This window comes from Pocillopora damicornis, chromosome 3 (genome assembly GCF_964200805.1).
Source record: "Pocillopora damicornis chromosome 3, jaPocDami1.2, whole genome shotgun sequence".
NCBI lineage: Eukaryota > Metazoa > Cnidaria > Anthozoa > Scleractinia > Pocilloporidae > Pocillopora > Pocillopora damicornis.
The window spans coordinates 24,194,638-24,213,536 of NC_142672.1; the positions used below are offsets into that span (position 1 = coordinate 24,194,638).

At 38.3% G+C, this 18,899-nt stretch overlaps 3 protein-coding genes across 3 annotated transcripts; 1 reads left to right on the forward strand and 2 right to left on the reverse strand.

Moving 5' to 3' along the window:
• The first annotated feature begins 1,077 nt into the window (after window positions 1-1,077).
• On the forward strand, window positions 1,078-9,851 carry LOC149048962 (protein sidekick-1-like). Its single transcript, XM_089200464.1, has 8 exons — window positions 1,078-1,783; window positions 2,892-2,946; window positions 3,624-3,923; window positions 4,812-5,092; window positions 6,473-6,676; window positions 7,272-7,326; window positions 8,092-8,397; window positions 9,481-9,851. The coding sequence occupies exons 1-8, from the start codon at window positions 1,466-1,468 to the stop codon at window positions 9,777-9,779; spliced, it is 1,818 nt and encodes a 605-aa protein (XP_089056590.1). The 5' UTR covers window positions 1,078-1,465; the 3' UTR covers window positions 9,780-9,851.
• Window positions 9,852-11,001: 1,150 nt separating this feature from the next.
• LOC149048963 (uncharacterized) lies at window positions 11,002-13,059 on the reverse strand. The gene is made up of 2 exons (XM_089200573.1): window positions 12,614-13,059; window positions 11,002-12,074 (listed from the first exon to the last, which is right to left on the reverse strand). Exons 1-2 carry the CDS (start codon window positions 12,926-12,928, stop codon window positions 11,940-11,942), a joined length of 450 nt encoding a protein of 149 aa, XP_089056699.1. The 5' UTR covers window positions 12,929-13,059; the 3' UTR covers window positions 11,002-11,939.
• A 536-nt stretch (window positions 13,060-13,595) lies between these two features.
• LOC113666954 (uncharacterized) lies at window positions 13,596-17,879 on the reverse strand. The gene is made up of 7 exons (XM_089200572.1): window positions 17,784-17,879; window positions 17,081-17,260; window positions 16,424-16,682; window positions 15,588-15,763; window positions 14,869-15,101; window positions 14,343-14,595; window positions 13,596-13,823 (listed from the first exon to the last, which is right to left on the reverse strand). The coding sequence occupies exons 1-7, from the start codon at window positions 17,848-17,850 to the stop codon at window positions 13,654-13,656; spliced, it is 1,338 nt and encodes a 445-aa protein (XP_089056698.1). The 5' UTR covers window positions 17,851-17,879; the 3' UTR covers window positions 13,596-13,653.
• Window positions 17,880-18,899: the final 1,020 nt, after the last annotated feature.

The following is an 18,899-nucleotide window of genomic DNA, read 5'->3' on the forward strand; positions in this document are numbered from 1 at the left end:
AACCATAAATAAAAATCATTTCCGAAGGCCGAAATATGTGAGAATTGTATCATTTCCTTCATTCCCAAAGGGTAGATCCACGACAGCAATTTTGCTGTCAAAAAAGTATAACGTTGTTAATTCGTGCCCTTCCTCTCGAGTATTCCACTTCCCACTTTTCGGTCTCTCGTATCCCCTCTAGAATGAATGGAAGAAACGAAAGGAGGGAGGGGGCCAGGGGGAACCAAGAGAGAAAGGGAGCAGCATAAACAAAAAAAGAAAATAGAAAAGATTAAAGGCGCAATAAAGATATTTAGTCATTTGATCTTAGAAATGTATAACAAATAACAAATAGAGAAGCCCTAACTGTTCCATGTTTTGTTGTGAAACATTCAAGAAGTGGGGAGAAACACTCGACCACGTCTCGTGTTCCTCACTACACTTCTTTCGTGCTCTAACCGCATCCTGCGTTCTTTTCATCAATACAGAGCACAGTCAAGGCTTTTCTATTTTTTTCATTACAAAGAATCCTTTAAATTCCCCTCGCATTACTTTCAATTTTCAAAACAAGCTCTATTTCCAAAGCAAATCACAGAGTATTAATGTGGTTACAAGAGGTACCAAGTAGCTATGCATTTCATTCAACTTATCCTCACAGTTGATCATGAGACATAAAAAAATCATCTTCGCAGTGCATGAACGTAGGTTGAAGTTATCATATTTCAGGGGACAACTTTGTTGCCTGTTTATATGGAAGTGTTGGTCACTTTTTTGTGCTAAACTCCCGCAAAACCTTTATTCGTTCAAGCATTTTTCCACATCGCGGGTTCGAAGCGGGCAAATTGAGCCTAAACTGCTCGAACGGGTAGTCAATCAACCACAATATTCATTAAACCTTGCCCACTCGCGGGGTAAACCCTATGATATGGGAGTTTATGGATGTCAAAGCGGAGATCATGAGGTAAACAATCTGAGCAGATGCTTTTTTGTCACGTCCGCAAGAATCAAGCCTTTCCAGTGATTTTGTTATCTCATCAGTGGGGATGAATTCCAGTGAAGGCGTTCATAATTTATTTCCTATCGTAAAATATGGTCGGACTTGAAGTGCAAATGCGCTTTCGATAACAAAAGTTCGGCTTAAATTCTGAAAGAGGTAAAAGCAATTATTTATATGAGTCACTTGTCTTTGCGTTTAAGCAATTGTTTTTTAAAATAGAAAATTTGGAGATCACCTGCTGCGATTTTTAATATCTTTGCGGTGTATTAAGTTTCTGGAGACGAGAGTGAATTATTTGAAGGGGGATGAAAAATAATATTTAGAAGCGTTAAAACGTAAATAAAATGAGTTGACTTCAGAAAATAGACATTGGCCAATTAATTTGAGCTTTTAAGAGCTGTCACTTATGGTAATTCCTTAAATATCTGATGCTCTCTGTCATTATAACGTGAGAAGAGATTTCCCCCCAAGAATATCATTCATATCGTCATGCTCAAATACTTGGTATTTCTCAAGTTGGTTTTGGTTTTTGCTCAGCACAAACTGATATTTGCAATTCAGCCCATCACACAGAACGACCATGTTTTAACCGACCGTGTTTTTCAAGCCTTTACTGCAACAGACTGGTTCAACTGTCTACAAACCTGCCATGATGATCCAAGGTGCATCTCGTACAACTACCAGAGATCGGCAGAAGCCAACGGTCTGTGTGAATTGAATGACTTTGGAGTTGAAGACTTTTGCGACAGAGAAGGTTCTATCTTTTACTCCCCAGGATTTGTGTTTCAGCAGATAAGGACGAGTAAAGTGAGTGCTGTATTAAGTAAAACAAGGTTGTAATTCTGATGTAGTAGTCGACGTCATTTGTTGCAGTTCACAGCTCAAACTAGCTTTAATTTTAGCCAGCAAGTACAGTCACAGGTTTAATTTTATTTATCTTGAATTCGATTTTCTGTGAGGCAGCTAAAGCCGGGGACATTTCTGTTTGTTAATCAAAATAATTTTACATTCTACGAAAGCTCCTGGGATCATGGGTATCTCAAACACGAAACCTATTTTCCATCTACTTCGGCTTTTTCTACCAGAAATAAAGACTTCCTCTTTTAATTCTTCATTTTAGGAGTGCAAACATGTTTGTCTTTCTGCTAATTTCCATGCACTTTTAAGACTCTTCTTCCAAACAAAAATCCCCTTTATTTTCTCTAGGAAGCGTTTTAAATCTAAGACGTTTTATAGACACCCTTTCCTTCTTCAATATATCCATTAATTTCATTATTTGCTGGCTTAAGTTTTATTCGATCTGTTAAACCAATGTTAATATTACATAAAATTGCAGAGAAATATGTCCGCTCGGTGCTTTTGCTCTTGAGTTTTCTGTTTGAAAGTTTGCCTAAATTGTTTATCACGGCTGTCGGAAGCGTTAGCTAATAGAATATATCGGCTTTTTCACATGCCTTGTCACAGTCATGTTAATTATCATTTGTTCAAAAATGTTCAAACGATATCCAGGTGTCAATTTGCCTTGCCTTTGCGTTAAGCTCTAAATATTCTTATCCAATTTTGTGTATAGAAAAACCAGAATTTATTTTCAATTTTTTGTTTCGATATTCTCTGAAGAAGTTTTTTTTTTACAAAGCTGATAAACAAAGACTTTTTAGCGAACATATTCTTGTCAATCACCTGGATATTTTTTTAAAATTACCATTACTGAAGGCTCAGTCAGACGCTAAGCTAAATCATTTGAAGAGGAGCCGCATACATCGGAGATTACTCAAAAAGTTATTTGCATAATGATCGGCTTGAAATTAAACATTGGTTATTAAAACGTAGATTTGTACAAACGTTATTTGAAAAGCATTATCTCACCTATGTCTAATTTTCGATGTTCTTTTAATCTAAAACCTATATCCCGCAGACTGACGAGTGTGCCGCTTCACAGAAGGAAAACATCTGCGCATTGAATGACTCAGGTGACCAATTTAATTCTCTTAAAAACTCGCCATGCAATTTACAGAATTGAAGGCTAGAAAAATAGTGAGTTGTTGGTTAATTACTGCTAAAAGCTAGTTTTAACTTTATGTTTGATCTGATTAAACCAGCTCCGTTTTCCAGACCTATTACGAATCTGAAGCAAAAGGATTTTTAAGACTGACACCCTCATTACCTCGTCGGAAATATGACCGCAGCGCATAAAGGGAAGGTTGAGTTAAAACACCGTCAATTATGAAATAGCCTAAATACTACGGGCGCCCTAAATGGTCAAAATATATTGCTCCGATAAACTCATAGAAAATTAAAATTTTTCCCATTTTTAGTAAAGCAATAAATCGCACTTTCTATCGGTTGCCGGCCAAATAAACCACTTGCAAAGTTGGAAGATTACGTGGTAAGTTTGTAGGATGGTCGGGCCGCTACTATCAACTAAACACCAAAGCCACGCAAATGAAGCGAGGCAAATTTTAGCATCCAACTAGAACCTGAGAGGTGCGGGTTTGAATTCCGTTGAAACCTGTATTTTTGCAGGCTTTTTTTCTAACAGATTTTTTTAGTATCCAGCTCAGCTGCGAAGATCAATTTTTACACTTGATAGTAATTTACTTTAGACTTGAGAAATTATAATGCTAATAGAACTATGTCTCCATTTCAGTTCCCACGATTCCGCCTCAAAATGTTAAAGAGGTGAACAAGACGATAACCAGTCTTTTCATCACGTGGGATGTTGTACCAACCAATCAGAATCTCGAACTGATCCCAGAATATAAAGTGATTTACTCCTTAAAGTCCGGTAAGAAGGACATTCATGGGAGTGAGGTTACAGCTTCCACGGTTTATATCAACCTTACAGGGTTAAAAATACACAGAAAGTACAACATAACAGTGTTAGCATTCAATCAATGTGGGGATGGTCCTTCCAGCGCGATGCTTTCAGCAAAGACAGACGAAGACAGTAAGTTTTAACATGATGTTTTACATTGTATCAATCTCTGTTGCTGTTCGCTATCTAACTGCATACCTACCCCCCAAGCTACCTGCCTACCATCCTTTCTATCTAAATGTTTACCCCTTCTTTTCTCTGCTTTCTGCAAATGTACTTTCGAAAGAAGCGTTGCAGGAGGAGGATAGCTCTGACTGAAGAGCTGCGTTCCATCACATAATGAGAAGTTGAACCTAACTACCGACCTCCCCACCTATCTACCTACCTAAACATTCCTTCTCTACCTACCTTCTTATCTATTTATTTACTTTCCTTCCTGTCGCATCTTAGCTACCTACCAACCTATCTACGTCTCCATGTTCCTACCGACTCACCTGCTTCCCTGCTTACCCACCTATGGTCGCCTACCCACCTACTGTCCTACTCTGCTTCCTTTCCACCCCCACCCCCACCCCCACCCACTTATATATCCACTCCCCCATCTAATCGTCCGCCTATCTACCCACCAACCTTCCTATCTGACGACTGGCCCACCTTTCTAAGTAATTACTTAAAATCGACTTCCATGCTCACAAACCGGCAACCTACCTACTCACCAGTGAATAAAGGAGGCTTGTTCCTGAAGAAACTGTGGTGCTGCGTCTGTGGGAGAGTATGAAATGGTAATTTGTTATTATCAACTGAGTTGATAACGTAAATTGGCCACCGTAAAGAGTTTCAAAGCTGGCGTTTCGAGCGCTAACCCTTCGTCAGAGCGAATGACGATAATACTTAAGTACTACCAGCCAATGTACCAATCTACCTACATAGCCATTACTTACCGCTTGCCTGCTCACCTGCTTACTTTCTGGACTGATCAATTTCGTTACATTCTGATGCCTCTATTTCTATACATTTAAGGACCCAAAGCAGCACCCCAAAATTTATCAGCTGAGAGACAGAACTCAACAAGCATATTGGTCAGTTGGGATAGAGTACCAAATGGTAAACGAGATGGGACAATCATAAGTTACAGAGTGAATTATACCCGACCAAAGGAGGGAGCAAAAAGAATGAGTAAAGAAGTAGACAAAGCAAAGCGGTTACTATTGTTGACAAACTTAGAGGCGCATTCAGAATACGAAATAACAGTGTCGGCGTCAACTAGTAAAGGGTACGGACCGGCCAGTGAACCTGTTAAGGTGAATGGAACATAAGTACCGCTAGTTTCAATTCCAGTATCAGTGTACCTTTAGAGATATTTAAAGGTTATCAGTTCGTTTATAAACCATACCGCCAAAATTTTCTTAGATAAAGCGTCGATTGCTGAGTTTTTAATGTTTCGTATCACAAACATAAAAATAAAGGAGACTGATGTCTCTAAATTAAGCTATAGAAGTTTAAAGTGGTAATGTTTTAATAAACTTAAGATATCAAAATTCACGTTTTATACTTTTTGGGCAATTTCTGGTTTACAAAGAGTATTTTTGCGTTGTATTCTTACAATTGTGTTAGGCCTTTTCGGGTCATTGTGTTGGGTATCTCACGTAATTAGTTCCTGGTTTATAATTTAGGACACACAGATGTCTGGTTAATAATTAATCGCTTTAACCCCTTAACTCCCAGAAGTGATTAACATTGAACTTCTCCTTATCATATCCAAACATTATCCTGCAAACAGGTTCTAAGAAAACTAAAATTAATCAGGTAGAAGTTGTTATCTTGATCTAACACTAAATTATCATAACTAATTTACAAAGAAGTGTGTAGCAGCCAGAGAGGAGAATTAACAATCAGATCTTTGGAGTTAAAGGATTAATGTTTACTAAGGTCTACCAATAAATTGGGTAATTTCCGCTGTACAACACCCTCGCGTCAGAAATTAATCTGTAAGTTAAAAGAAATTTAATAAGGAAGAAAAAAATTCAAATGCCTAACCAATATACTTATTAAGAATGATATACCATGAAATAATTTTTATCAAAAAGCGATATGTAATATAAATCGTTTTAATAAAAACCGTACACAGTGACAAAACGTAGCCATTAACCGGTCAGAAGCTATCGTCAGTTTTGAAAACTTTGCACAAGTAATTATCAAAATACATCAATCGTTTTCTGAGGCATTTCTCGAAAAATAAGTGACATTAAAAGGAATGACTTAATTAAGACAAGAAATATTAAAGCTTAGTTGTTGTGTGGGTTACGTGTTATGCTGTGAACTATATTCATCAAAATAATTAAAGTTCTTTGTCAAATGAAGCTCATCGATAAACAGGTCAGAGTTTGAATAATGGCAGGTGAAGACATTGATGAAATTGCAGAAAAAATTCGCGCCCGATTTGTCAATCATTCTCGAGTTTAACGAACATTAGAGCAAACTGCAACTTTGTCCAGAGTTCAATCGCTTCCTTCGTGAGGGCAGAACCCCGTCTTCTCTTCATGTTTGGAATCATGCTGTTCTTAAAAAACCTTGTTTATCTTAACGTTTTCCTGGTATTTTTAACATGTCCACCATTACGAAAATTACATCTAGTCACAGAAAATAACCGCGTATCAAACGTCGGTCATGTTTTCAAACAGTTTCACGGCACAGACTGGTTCAACTGTCTTCAAGCTTGTCACGATGAACCAAGTTGCGTCTCGTACAGCTACCAGAGGTCTGAAAACGCTAACGGTCTGTGTGAATTGAATGATTGTGGATTTGAAGACTTGTGCAACAGAGATAAGTTCCTTACTTACTCGAAGGGCTTCGTTTTCCAGCAGATAAAAACAATTATAAAGAAGGTATTATTGTTAGGAGAAAGCAAACTTAGCGTTTTATAGTATGTTCAGCTTTGGCATCATAAAAAAACACTACTTAATACATAAAGTGTTCGGATAAGACTTAGTGCGAATGAGGTAACAAATCCGCAAATCAAGGACAGCTTTCAGAGATAACCTTTTAGATACTGGGAAATTTGATGGTTACCTTCCATGCCTTTCTTTCATTATATATGATCAATGATTCAACTTTCAATAACTGAGGTACTTGCATCTTTACTTGACTTGTGACGCAGGCTTTTTGCCGATTTGTTGGCATACTTTTATGGGATTGATTTAGCAAACCGAGCTTACTCCTTTGCTTTTATCTTAATGTTAGCACTGCCTGCATAATCTGAATTTGTGATCTTCACAGAATGAGAAAATAACGTTATTTCGCTCTGAATTCACTTCGAGCATCTGCTGTGGCAGTAAAGATTATTCAGCAGCAGTCAAGGAACATTTCCGTCCTCCGTAAATTATCAAAAAATTATGGATTTGTTTTCCGAAATCTCTCTTTTCTGTTCATCATCGCCATTATCACAATTACATAATTATGTACTCGCTATACGCCTTTTAGGTTAACGGGTGTTTACCTTCCCACGGTAAAAACAGTTGCATTTCGGATAGATCAGGTAAGCTCTTTAATTTTCTTCTAAAATTTCCGGGCAAATTATGAGAGCAAAATTTAAAGTTTCCCAGTAAAAATAAAAATTCCATGACAATATTACCTTGGGTGACAATTTGTTTAGATAAAAAAATAACGTAATGAATATGAATGCTTTTGTGATGAGTGTGTTTTTTTTCAGTAACAGCTAAAATCTTATCCAGAGACTCATTAAGAAATTGTTTATTATCAGCTTTATACAAACTTGTGGCTTCTAGTCATGAAGACATGTGAATGTTAATTGCTGATGTTATATTTGTAGACTGATACTTCTACGGTATGCAGGGATGCAAAGTTCATTATATGTTTGGCACTGATTTTTCGGAAGAAAACATCGGAACTAATATTGTCTCTAAGTGAGCGTTTGCAGGCGGAACTCATCTTTTTAGGATATCATCATTTTTTTTTTTTTTTGGGGGGGGGGGTTACTTTAACAAATATATCCTCATTAAGAAAACAGTATAACCCTTCAGTTCAAATAGGCCCATCAGATCGTGCCTAAACTTAAGACCCGCCCGAATTCGATAAGCTGCCATAAATTTAGCAAGTGTAATGTTTCTGACCACTTGATATGATAGGCTGGTCCTAAGTCGGGAGTGTTCCAGTGCGTCAGTGATCTTTACCGCTGGTGTTGAGAGGATCGCAGACGCACCAAAACATCAACGAAGAAGAAAAAGACTGAGGATCTGCTCTCGAATATTTCATTGTTAACCGAAACTAGCCTACATTTCAGTTCCCAGGACTTCTCCAAAAAGTGTCACGATGGTAAACAACACGTACAAGAGCATTTTTATCACATGGGATGCTGTGCCAACGAATCAGACAAATGACGAAATTTTCGGATATGAAGTAGAATATTCGATAATAGAAGGAGGTCAACCGGCATGGGAGAAAAGAAAAGTGTTTAGTGCTCCCGACGTACATTTCAACCTTACAGGATTAATTGTGAACAGAAGGTACGAAATCAAAGTGCGGGCCTACAACCAGTGTGGGAATGGTCCGTCAAGTGAGGTCCTCTGGGTAAAACCAGACGAGAGAAGTAAGTAACATCTTTTCATATATTATATGATCCGCACTGCCCCGCACGTGCAATGCCGTAGATAACCATAGTGAAAGCTAGCGAGTGTAAGGCGGGACGTGTTGACGTGAACCTGTTGAGAAAATAAACCATCCGGCCCCGCACGCACATAGCTCTTTTGCATTTTCCGAGAAAGAGGATTAAAATTGTGTAATTTTAAATAAAACAAATGATAAAGTGAGTTGTACTTCACGGTGCATTCTGATTTCCTTGTTCTGCCTTGAAGATAAAAAATTGTTATGAACTACATTTGAAGTGTTCTGGCTACACGTTTGTGAATTTTTTATGTTTTTTTAGAATATCTTGTAGTCTTTGCGCAAGTCTTGTGAGCCTCGTTTTGTCCTGCGATACAAGTGCACACATATAGTTCCGCTTTTGAGTGATTTGTCCTTGACTGCTATAATGGGGCTTAATGTCGGACAGTAATCGCCACCACTAGTCGTGTTTGAGTTCGTCTACCGACCTTACTTTAAGTCCTCAACTTGAGCTTTTGGTTAGGTTTTAGTTCTCGAAGATCGATTGTTTTCTTGGCTTGATGTATCGAGTACTTTGTTGTTCATTTCGAAAGTCTAGTGAAATTGCTTGAGATAGTCCTCTAGAGAGATGTTTAATCTACCAAAGTCAGTGTTCCTGCAAGCCCCCACTTGCCTACCGACAGGATAGTAAAGAACGTTTACTTAAGGCTAAATTAGGTATTGAAAAAAAAGCGGCGGTCGATCTGAATAAAAGTTCTTGATCAGACTCCTGATGCCTCCCGTCTGCGCTCTGTGTTCGAGCCAGTTTACCACAACAGTCCAACAAAATGTACAAATTAACTCTAGATTATTTTGCTAGATTTCCAGTGGGCTCCCTTCTTCTGTGTGCGAGTTCCAGCACTAAATGATCATATAACAAAATGCTTATTGACTGAGTTTTGTTAGACCAGACAAGGAAAATATGAGGCTCGAGGTAATGCCGTACGGACAGAGTGCACCTCGAGCCAAATATTTTCCTTCCCGGCCCTCCCGCTCACTCATTAAGTACATAAAATGTGGTTGGCTTCAGGGCCTAAGGTGGCGCCTCCAAATATTATCGCAGTGAGAGTGAATTCGTCCTGTGTACTGGTCTTCTGGGACAGGATACCTGATGGTAAACGACGGGGCTTGATACAGAAATACAGAGTAAATATTACATCAAAGATCCCCAACGAAACAACAAGTCGCGAAGTACAAGCGCCAACACAGTATCTGGAGATCGTTAGCATAAATGTGGACTCAAAATTTACCATTAGTGTGGAGGCTGCAAATAGCAAAGGATTTGGACCAGTTAGTGAGCCTGTTAATATAACTGCTGCTGTTCCGTAACAACATCCTTGGAACAATTTACGATACCAAACGTGATAATCTGTGAAATTTTTTTAATGTACAGGGTACAATAAAGGAATTATCGCCAATTGCAGTTATGGTCGATTTTTCTCCATTTCGCGTGTACGTCTGTAAATGGTCTGATAAAAACCGTAGACTGTTACATAGGATAATTGTCAATAATCGTCAGCTTTGTAAAAAATTGCAAAAGTAATTATCATCATTCAGTTACTTGTTGCGGGTAAACGTCCCGGAACAATTTTTGGTGGAAAGGTAAGAACGATTTAAAAAATGTTGTAATTAAGCTAAGAAATATTGATGTTTAGTTCTTAAGCGAGGTATGTATTATGCTGTAAATCAATTTTTATTAAAAAGAATAAAAGTCTTATGTAAAATGTAACACGTTTACAAGTTTGAGAGGTTTAAATGAAGAGTTTAAGATGTTAGCCTTCATTTTAGTTCCTGGGACTCCGCCACAAAATGTCACCTTTGTGAACAGTACCGCCAAAAGCATATTCATCTCATGGGATGTCCTACCAACCAATCACACATATGGGAAAATTTTTAGCCTACGAGTAGCCGTGCCCTCCCGTCCCCTCCCCCCCCCCCTTACACGTACTCTAGGAAATTTTAGGACACAACGTTGAATACTGTGCCATCGTAGGAAGTCGATTTTCACAAGCAGAAAGAAAAATAAATAGTGTTTCCTCGATTCATTTCAACCTTACAGGATTAGTTGTGGGAAAAAGTCCGTCAAGTGAGGTCCTCCTTGCGAAAAAGATTAGCAAAGTGAGTAATATATTAAATCGTTTCTTTCGAAGCTTCTCGATTGATCTCTGATCAAGAAATCTAGTTTTTGCTTCTCTGTAAACTGGAGGATTCTTTAGGTTACCTTATGTTTTCGTAGCCATGCTTGTTTATTATGTCAAACAAACGTCGCAAACCGACGGTAGTTAATAAAATGTATTTTGCCTCAGGTGCCTAAGATGCCACCAAATATTGCAACATAAGGGGTAAATTTATCCTTTATGCTGTTCACCTGATGCAGAATACCATTTAATAGAGGATCGGATGTAATACAGAGATACAGAGTAAATGTTACATCAGGAAACACGAAAAAAGCGAATAGTCACGAAACTAAAGTCCAACAACGTATTTGGAGATAGTTGCCTTTCATGAGAACTCATAATTTACCATTACAATGAAGGCTACAAATAGCAAAGGATTTTTCGCCTTTTAGTATTTTTTCGCTATTCGGCCTTCCTATTCTATACATGGTAAAAAAAACTAGTAATATCCATGGGTCTTCACTCAGGAATACGTGCTTAAAATGGAAGTTTATTGACACATTTACTCATCTTATGTGCTTGGTTTTATTTGTTTTAAGGTATGTTTTAGTAATAGTCAGCTTAGTCACGTAAATAAGATCAGACATGTTGGTAAAGACAGATCCACTGTGCTAAGATTGAAAAGTTAAGAATAATTATTTTCATTCATTGATTCTTAAATGTTGCATTGGGTACACGAATTACAACGCTGTGTAACACACGACGATTTACATTTGGTAACTACTGCTACTGCTACACAAATAAAGAATTCCTCTTCGGACAGCACCCTGTAAATTCTAATCAAAGTCCGTTCCTTTGATTGCACAATTCATGTCAGTGGTTACATTTGGGATGGTTTGGGTGGAATTCATTATCCTCTGATGTCACTAGTTGGAAGCACAATGGTCGGAAAATACAGACTGTATTGAATGCCTTTAATATCGGCGAGCGAGTGCTTATCATTCTGATTGAGTTTTGTAGCTACCATATATAGTTATTTAGATCGGGGAAAGCCTGGAGCGAACAAACCACCTTATCCCCACCCCTGCCGCCTATTTTTCTCTTCGTTGTAAACCACTTTGAAGCGCGTCAGGTTTTTCTCGATCTTACAAACTCACTATGGCTGCCTCTGTCAACAATATAATCAGTCAGAACATTTGTCACTCGCCCGCCAGAAAACATGCCCTCCTCGCGGGTTATGTGAAACACTAAATTTTACAACGCTGGCAAATGCTCCTCTACTTCAAAGTGATATTGGAATTATCACTGAATTACTCAGGTGATTATTTTGCTTTTCTTTTCATTCTGTTGGGAGTATAGGGCCAGGTGCTACTTAATCATCCAAATTAATGGGCTTTAGCGTCAGGAGTCCTGTGTTATCCTTAGTGCGTGTTGTAGCTGTAGTTAACTTCTTTGACTCCGGAACGCTTAATCCAGTGTGTTGGACATTCAAATCATCTTTGGACAACTGTCGATCGATTAAATGAAAAGGATTTGTTCACTTGAGTTCAAGAAATACGTTTTATAATCACAGAGAAGTCATCTTCAGCCAATATACGAAATCGAAAGAAACCATTGCTGTTTTACTTAAAGTTTTGTCAAAAATTTTAAGAGAAGAGTTTGCAATTTTATTTTTAATTTTTCAGCGCTTTATTTTATTTTATTTGCCTTTCCTTTTGTATTTCTTCTCAAATAGACAATGCACATCCCTAACCTACTGATATTAATTTTCGAATAGTGTGATATGGATTTGGAAAACTAAAAGACTGAATCACAAGGAAAGCGGAGGCAAGAGCATACGGCATTGTGACACCGCAATAACATGTGTCCTAGCTGGGATAAAATGTAAGTTTACTTTTTATGCCTCTCATACATCTACGCATCCAAACTCAGGCCTTTCACTTCCTATTACAGTTTTCCTTCCCTAAAATTCTTTGTTGCTTCATCATAATAAAGGCGCCCAACTTTACCGCAATTGAAATGAACATGCAACCAATAAATACTTACCTTAATTTTTCTTATCTGTTGAAAAACAAAGCCGGATGAGTAGATAAGTACCTCATCTCTGTCGCACAAGTCCTCAAATCCACTGTCATTCAATTCACACACACCATTTTCAGCCCCTAATCTTTGGTAGTTGTACGAGATACATTTTGGTTCGTCATAACAAGCCTGAATACAGTTCAACCAGTTTGTGGTGTATAGCTCCTTGAAAGAATGACCGGCTAAAACGCGGTTGTGGTCTGTGACAAGGTAGTTCGCCGAAATTATTTGTTGCATTAAAGCAACGTAAAAATTCAAATATATCCAATAGGTAAACATCGTCCACTGACAGTGGTAAACAATATTTTTTAACCGAGAATGGTCGATGGAGACTAATTAGTTGTATGTAATTTGACCGATGTAACAATTTAACTGAATGCGCATACAAATCGAATGCTAAGTAGCTTTTATCTTTTTCTCCTTCATTAAGTGCATCCGGTGAATATACAGGTGTAATTTCCAGCTCTTCCACATAATTAGATTGCCTTTCTCTTGATATAAACAATCAAATGACTTTTCTTTTATCATTTTACGGGAAATTTTTTGTTCTTAAAAAATGAGGAATTCAAGTAATCTTTTGATTTCTTTTTCACTTGTCGAAACTTTCAATCCAATCTTTCTCGTTCCACGCACGATAGACCTTTTAAAGCAATCAGCGCGCAAGTCCTTTGATATTGCACATCAAGATGGAAGCGATAGCTTGATAATTAAAATTGGCGTTAACAGCAGTCTAAGGTACGAGTAAGCAAGGATGGGTATTGAGCAACGACTAGCTACCCCTTGTGGCAAAAACTAAGTTGCATGCAAAAAGAAAAACCACCATTGGTTTTCCCCTTTAGAAATTTTAAAAATGTGTTATAGAAAAAAAGAAAACGTTAATTATCGGAGGAGGGGATGATTGGAATGCCATACGTGAGTGTTCCATATTTATGAGAGTTGACAACAGTTTAATAGTACGGTCTACTTTTAATGATCCCCTTTAGACAATAATTAGCCGCTGTACATCAGCACTGCACGTTTTGCGGCCAATCACACACTTTTGTTTTTGGGTTAAACAGAAGAGCTCCTGAACACGACTGGTTAAACTGTCGACCACCAAAACACTGGATGTACTTGGAGCAATCACTCGGGTCTGGGTAAATACCGTCACCAGCGCTCTCACAAGAGAACGGACCTGCGTTTAAAGATCGAGAAAAAAATAGAAGGGAAGAGTATTTTTATAGATTGATGCAAACATAAAAATAAACCACACCAGGAACAGTTATCCCATGTAAACTTAAGTGTGGCTGATTATCAACTGTTTCCAGAAGGATCGAGGATCATCTCCGCAAGGGGAACCGGGAGTATAAATGGTGTCCGTATTGAAAAGATTTTTAAAAATAGTATATCCATCTTAACAATTTAGATAGAATTTATTAAATTTATCATTCTTATTTTCAATCCCTATCAATCTATCTTATTCTTAACCATTCTCTATAATCCTAAGATCAGGGTTATTCCAAGATATTATTTTATCTAGAGGTATTTCTGTATACACCTAAATCTACCCATAACATCATGACAGAGCCCCTTTAATTTGTAAGAAACTATGGAGGTAAGAGCCAGATTCAAGGTTCCACGCCGTACCCATGTTTAGAAGCTGCCCTTCAAGAAAAAGTTAACATAAACTAAGTTACAAAAAAAGGCAAATTACCAGTCGGTGGGGGAGGTGCTTGAGTTGTTACTGGCGGGGGAGGAGGAGGGGCCTGAGTACTGACTGGCGGAGGAGGAGGAGCCTGTGTACTAACTGGCGGAGGAGGTGCCGGGGTTGTTATTGGAGGCACGATAGCGCCGTCAAGCTCCTTAAAAGCATACTCAGAGTATCGTTGTCCGCTGATGACATTGTTTTGATCCCAGGATACGTCCCAGAGCATTATTCCACCGATGCCTGGCAGATTTTTGACGGCCTGTGAAAGATATAAAGCTGTTAGACGATCAAGGAATATTTGGAAGCTATGACATTTATTCATTTTGTCTTTACGCATGCGCGTCAGTTTCATTTGCCGCGGTCGTGAAATAAAAGAAATACAGAAATCTGAGGCACGAAAATTGCGGGTGACGTGGATTACTTTACTAATTTTGCATTTGATTGATTGAGAGGGTGGCGCAATGTTTCTAGACCAAACACATGGGGTACGTTTGCATTGTTTTACTCTTGATAAAAAAGCAAGTTTACGTACCTGATACATCTTCGTCAGCTCAGCTGGTGGTCTGTAAAAATGTGCACCACTGGCGCCCTTTGTGGCCGCAGGGAGACCGATAAAAATCAAGGGTCCCTGCGGGGTCTTACCACTAGCAAACTTTAGCCATTTATTCAGAGTGTCAGTGAACCAGTCACCAGCCCCGGTGTGACAGTAATTGTTGTAGAACTGAATGTAAAGATGGTCCACGAGATGACCGGCTTCCTCCAGGCCTTACACAGAATTTCGTTAGAAAAATTAGATCCTCCATGGTGCATGTAGTTCGTAATTATTTATATTGTTGATTGAAATGCTGGTTTTCTCAGGTTCTAACGTACAATACCCTTGAACTTATTCTAGTGGAAACTTATTTCTTTTAACTGGTTAATTAAAATTTTTAAAGTGTGACTTTGGAATCAAGAGAAAGCGCTCTAAGCTGATTTGAAATTTTGTTCTTCCAAAACTAAGATATCAAGTCTAGGGCATTAGCGCCAAGGGCAGCTATTTTTAGGTCAGCCTTAAAGCACAAATTAAGTGGACGGTAGTGGCCGGTGTTTTGGACCAAAAAAAGCAAAAACTTAAACCACTGCATGAACATTTATGCTGGCTTTAACAAGCTTCATTGGCATTGACCACCTCTGGAATGTGATAGTGATGAAAAAACAATGCAACGCCTTTCTGACTTTAAACGTTAAGTGCATGCAACACCTGCTACATACCAGTTCCCGGCCCAGGTCCTAAGAAGTGGTCGGGATATGGACACTGAGGCGCGCCTGTGATCAAATAACCCTTTGATTGGTCGTTGTCCATGAGCGTTCGCAATTCCTGAATAAACTCCCCGTAGTGTTTCTTGCCTCCTCCCTCGATGTCAAGATCAATACCGTCCATGACAGCACTAGGAAAACATTATTTAAAGTTTTGAAGCTCCTAGAACCTGATCACGCTAACTCGCTGCTTTTCATTAATAGCAAGGCTAATTTAATTTTTGATAAAATCAATAAGGTGTGGTCTTTTTTTCTGTGGTCTAGAGTTGGCTTGAGCCAATTTGCGACTTATTTTTCCCCGTTCATAGAACGAACCGTTAATGTTGAATTAATGAACATATTTATTAGAAGGTCAGTCTTAACGAATTAAAGTTTTTACGCCTTTGACCCTTTCACATCAAAAATTGATCAATAGCTTATTTCTCCTTACAATAATCGCATAAAAAATATGGCAGAGATAATTACTCTTAAGATCTTGAGAGTGGGACTAGTGGCCCAATACTGTTCGAAACTATCACGGTATCTCAGCACAAAGCAACGGTTTACTTTTACATAGCTGATAACCCACTAGAAATGCATTTAACTACCCATCATTACAATTGGCTCAAGGGAAAGGCGGTGAGATTAGAGCATTTTGCCTAAGAACACAGTACAACAACGCAAAAGCTTCTCGAACCCGAATCTCGCGATACGGATTCCAGCAGGCTAGCTTCCTACTCACCGCTATTCCCTGAGATATGCCTAAAACAATTTCTGCTCTACGTTGCCTTTTTCAAATAAATTGCAGATACCTTCCAAAAGGTCTCAAATCTTGGTAGCGATTTCCCACAGCTAAGAACAAATCGGACAGAGTTCTGGCAAGTTCTCTGGCCTTGTAAGCGGAGGGTAGAGTTCCATCACCTGTGGCACCACCTATAGACATCAAGACCTTCTTTCCTCTTTTCTGACATTCTAATATCCCTTCTTCTATTTTCGGACATCTCAACAGGAAAGGATACTCTGGAGAAACAGATGTCTCGCAGTGATAAGCAAAGTTCAGCGCTGGAAGACCTAAAGGACGAAAAGAGCGTATATAAGAAATATATGCGTGTTTCAATATATATTGAGGACTTTTTCGTCTCCAGCATTTGTAGTGTTGAATTCTAAATTCTGCTGGGCTAATCAGAATTTATCTTCCTAACAGAAGCCTCCTATTCTTTTGGTGACTGAGAAGTAGTCCTGGCTTGGTATAGTTTACAGTTCTTTGATAGTTGATTGACATTAAGGCTTAGTAAAGGACAGAACATATTTCTGACAGATTTAGGTCCATTATGTTATTGGTACAGAGCGTGGCAAGAGATTCATAACTTAAGCTTAGAATAACAAAGGCAATTGAATGTTCGAATACATTCTACTTCTCAGTTTAAATTTGCTTTATTACTGGTTAACTCAAGAAAACACTTTCTTACCTTTGTTTCTTGGGTCAAAGAAGACAATGACAAAAGACACAGCTAAGATGTCGTATTTTGTTGTCCTGCACACTTCAAGCAACGACTTTTCGTAGTTTGCTGGGCCATTTGCGGGTCCTGCTCCGTTTTGTCCCCAGTATCCTACGAGCAGCTGGCGGCCGGCGTACGTCGAGCGAGGGACTATTAATGAAATCAATTAGAGTTAAATGATGAGAGGAGTTGAAAGAAATTCTCCTTAAATGACAAGAAATGAAATTTTGAAGAGCTTTAAACGGTCATTCAAAGGCTCTTCGATATTTTTTGAAATTAATAGCTACAATCTGTAAGTGTTTACCAACGCCTTGAGACGAAATGCTTGGGGAGCCTACCTTTTTGCGCCATACACCAGGAAAAAATGAAAATAATTTTAAGTATTTCTTGGTTGTGTTTAAACTCTCTATTGTATTAGGAGTGGATATTGTTTAGCGCCTCCTTAATCATTTGCCTTTGTTGAAGCTATTTGATAATCGTCAGGAAAGTTTCTTTAGGCGATCGCACCATCTACAACTCAAAGGAACTACCAGTGAATAAACTACCAATTCCATGTGAAGAAATCGAGGAGGAGAGTTGTGCAACCTAGCTACAAGGGTAAAAGCGATGTACACAAAATCTTTTAAAAAGCCAAAGAATCAAATCGAAAGTTGTTAAGGTCCCTATCAATTACCTCTAAGTGTCCAAACTATTTGAAAGGTGAAAAGGAAAACCGCAATTAACGAAAAAAGGTTACTCATCCTTGCTGACAAATAGCTGTTTCAATGATGAAGTATCTAACAAGAATCGAAGCTTATATCTGGCTCTGTTTTCTGTAGTGTCTGCCAAGAGCTAACTCACGTTGCCATTCAAAATGAGCAAGCTGCACAAACTATGGCTGTTGTGTTTACCTAATAAAATATACAAACTCAGGTCGCATTGTCACAGCAAGATGCAAATCTACTATTACCTCAAAAGATACCACAAGAGAAAAGTATGGCGAAGAAAATCAAACTAAATTGCGACCACAAGTTTTAAAATCTTATGGTTTCGCATACGAGAAGTTGCGCTTATTCAGCTTTTAGAGATAAAATAGGGTTCCTGAAGGAGTGTAGGAGACTTAGGTGAAAAGCAAATACGTATACGGGAGGGAGAGTCTGAATAAATACAAACAGGTGGTGGCCATATGGCGATACTTTCACTCAGCATTCAAGTTGACTAGTTCTGACTGAAGGTAAACAGAACTTTTGAAGACAGATTTATACAGAGCTTCAGCTGTGTAACTTTTGCAAAAGTGTGCTTAGCTTGTTTCCTTGTTTCCTCTAAACCTCTCTCTTATCTATGAATTGCAGGACTATCATCTAGACGTGCTCTAATACAGACAAAGCTTCAGTTTATGGTAGAATTACAAGAGTGAGTATACTTTAAAAGATCTAGCATCGGCACGGCTTTCATATAAACATAGGCCCATAGTCGAAGGCTTTACAAGAAGCTGAGGAGGAGGGATATTTCAAAACGGATTTAATTTGGTTGAACTTAGAATTTACAATCGACTGCAAAAAGCGTTTTTAACCCAGAAAGCTTTAACCATGAATGAGAGGTTTAAGGTTTCACTTTATTGTCCACTCCAGACACAGGTTTTTCAGGGAACAATACGATAAACAAATATCATAGACAGAATAAAATGTATGTGTTCATCGAATAAATGTATCATGTATGAAACTATATGTTACAACAAGTCTTGTTTTAAAAACTTGTTAAACATCTTTGTTTCTAAATTTTATCTAAAGTTTGCAGGACCTTTACAAAG

Bases quoted from the DNA above. Each gene is read 5' to 3' on its own strand.
- LOC149048962 (XM_089200464.1), top strand. From the start codon at position 1,466: ATGCTCAAATACTTGGTATTTCTCAAGTTGGTTTTGGTTTTTGCTCAG. The intron at 2,947-3,623 runs GTGACCAATTTA...TCTCCATTTCAG, and splicing joins CTGCGCATTGAATGACTCAG to TTCCCACGATTCCGCCTCAA. The intron at 8,398-9,480 runs GTAAGTAACATC...GGTTGGCTTCAG, and splicing joins GGTAAAACCAGACGAGAGAA to GGCCTAAGGTGGCGCCTCCA.
- LOC149048963 (XM_089200573.1), bottom strand. From the start codon at position 12,928: ATGTTTACCTATTGGATATATTTGAATTTTTACGTTGCTTTAATGCAA. The intron at 12,075-12,613 runs GTAAGTATTTAT...ATCGATCGACAG, and splicing joins AACAGATAAGAAAAATTAAG to TTGTCCAAAGATGATTTGAA.
- LOC113666954 (XM_089200572.1), bottom strand. From the start codon at position 17,850: ATGAGTAACCTTTTTTCGTTAATTGCGGTTTTCCTTTTCACCTTTCAA. The intron at 15,764-16,423 runs GTATCTGCAATT...ATGTTTTCCTAG, and splicing joins GATTTGAGACCTTTTGGAAG to TGCTGTCATGGACGGTATTG. The intron at 14,596-14,868 runs GTACGTAAACTT...TATCTTTCACAG, and splicing joins AGCTGACGAAGATGTATCAG to GCCGTCAAAAATCTGCCAGG.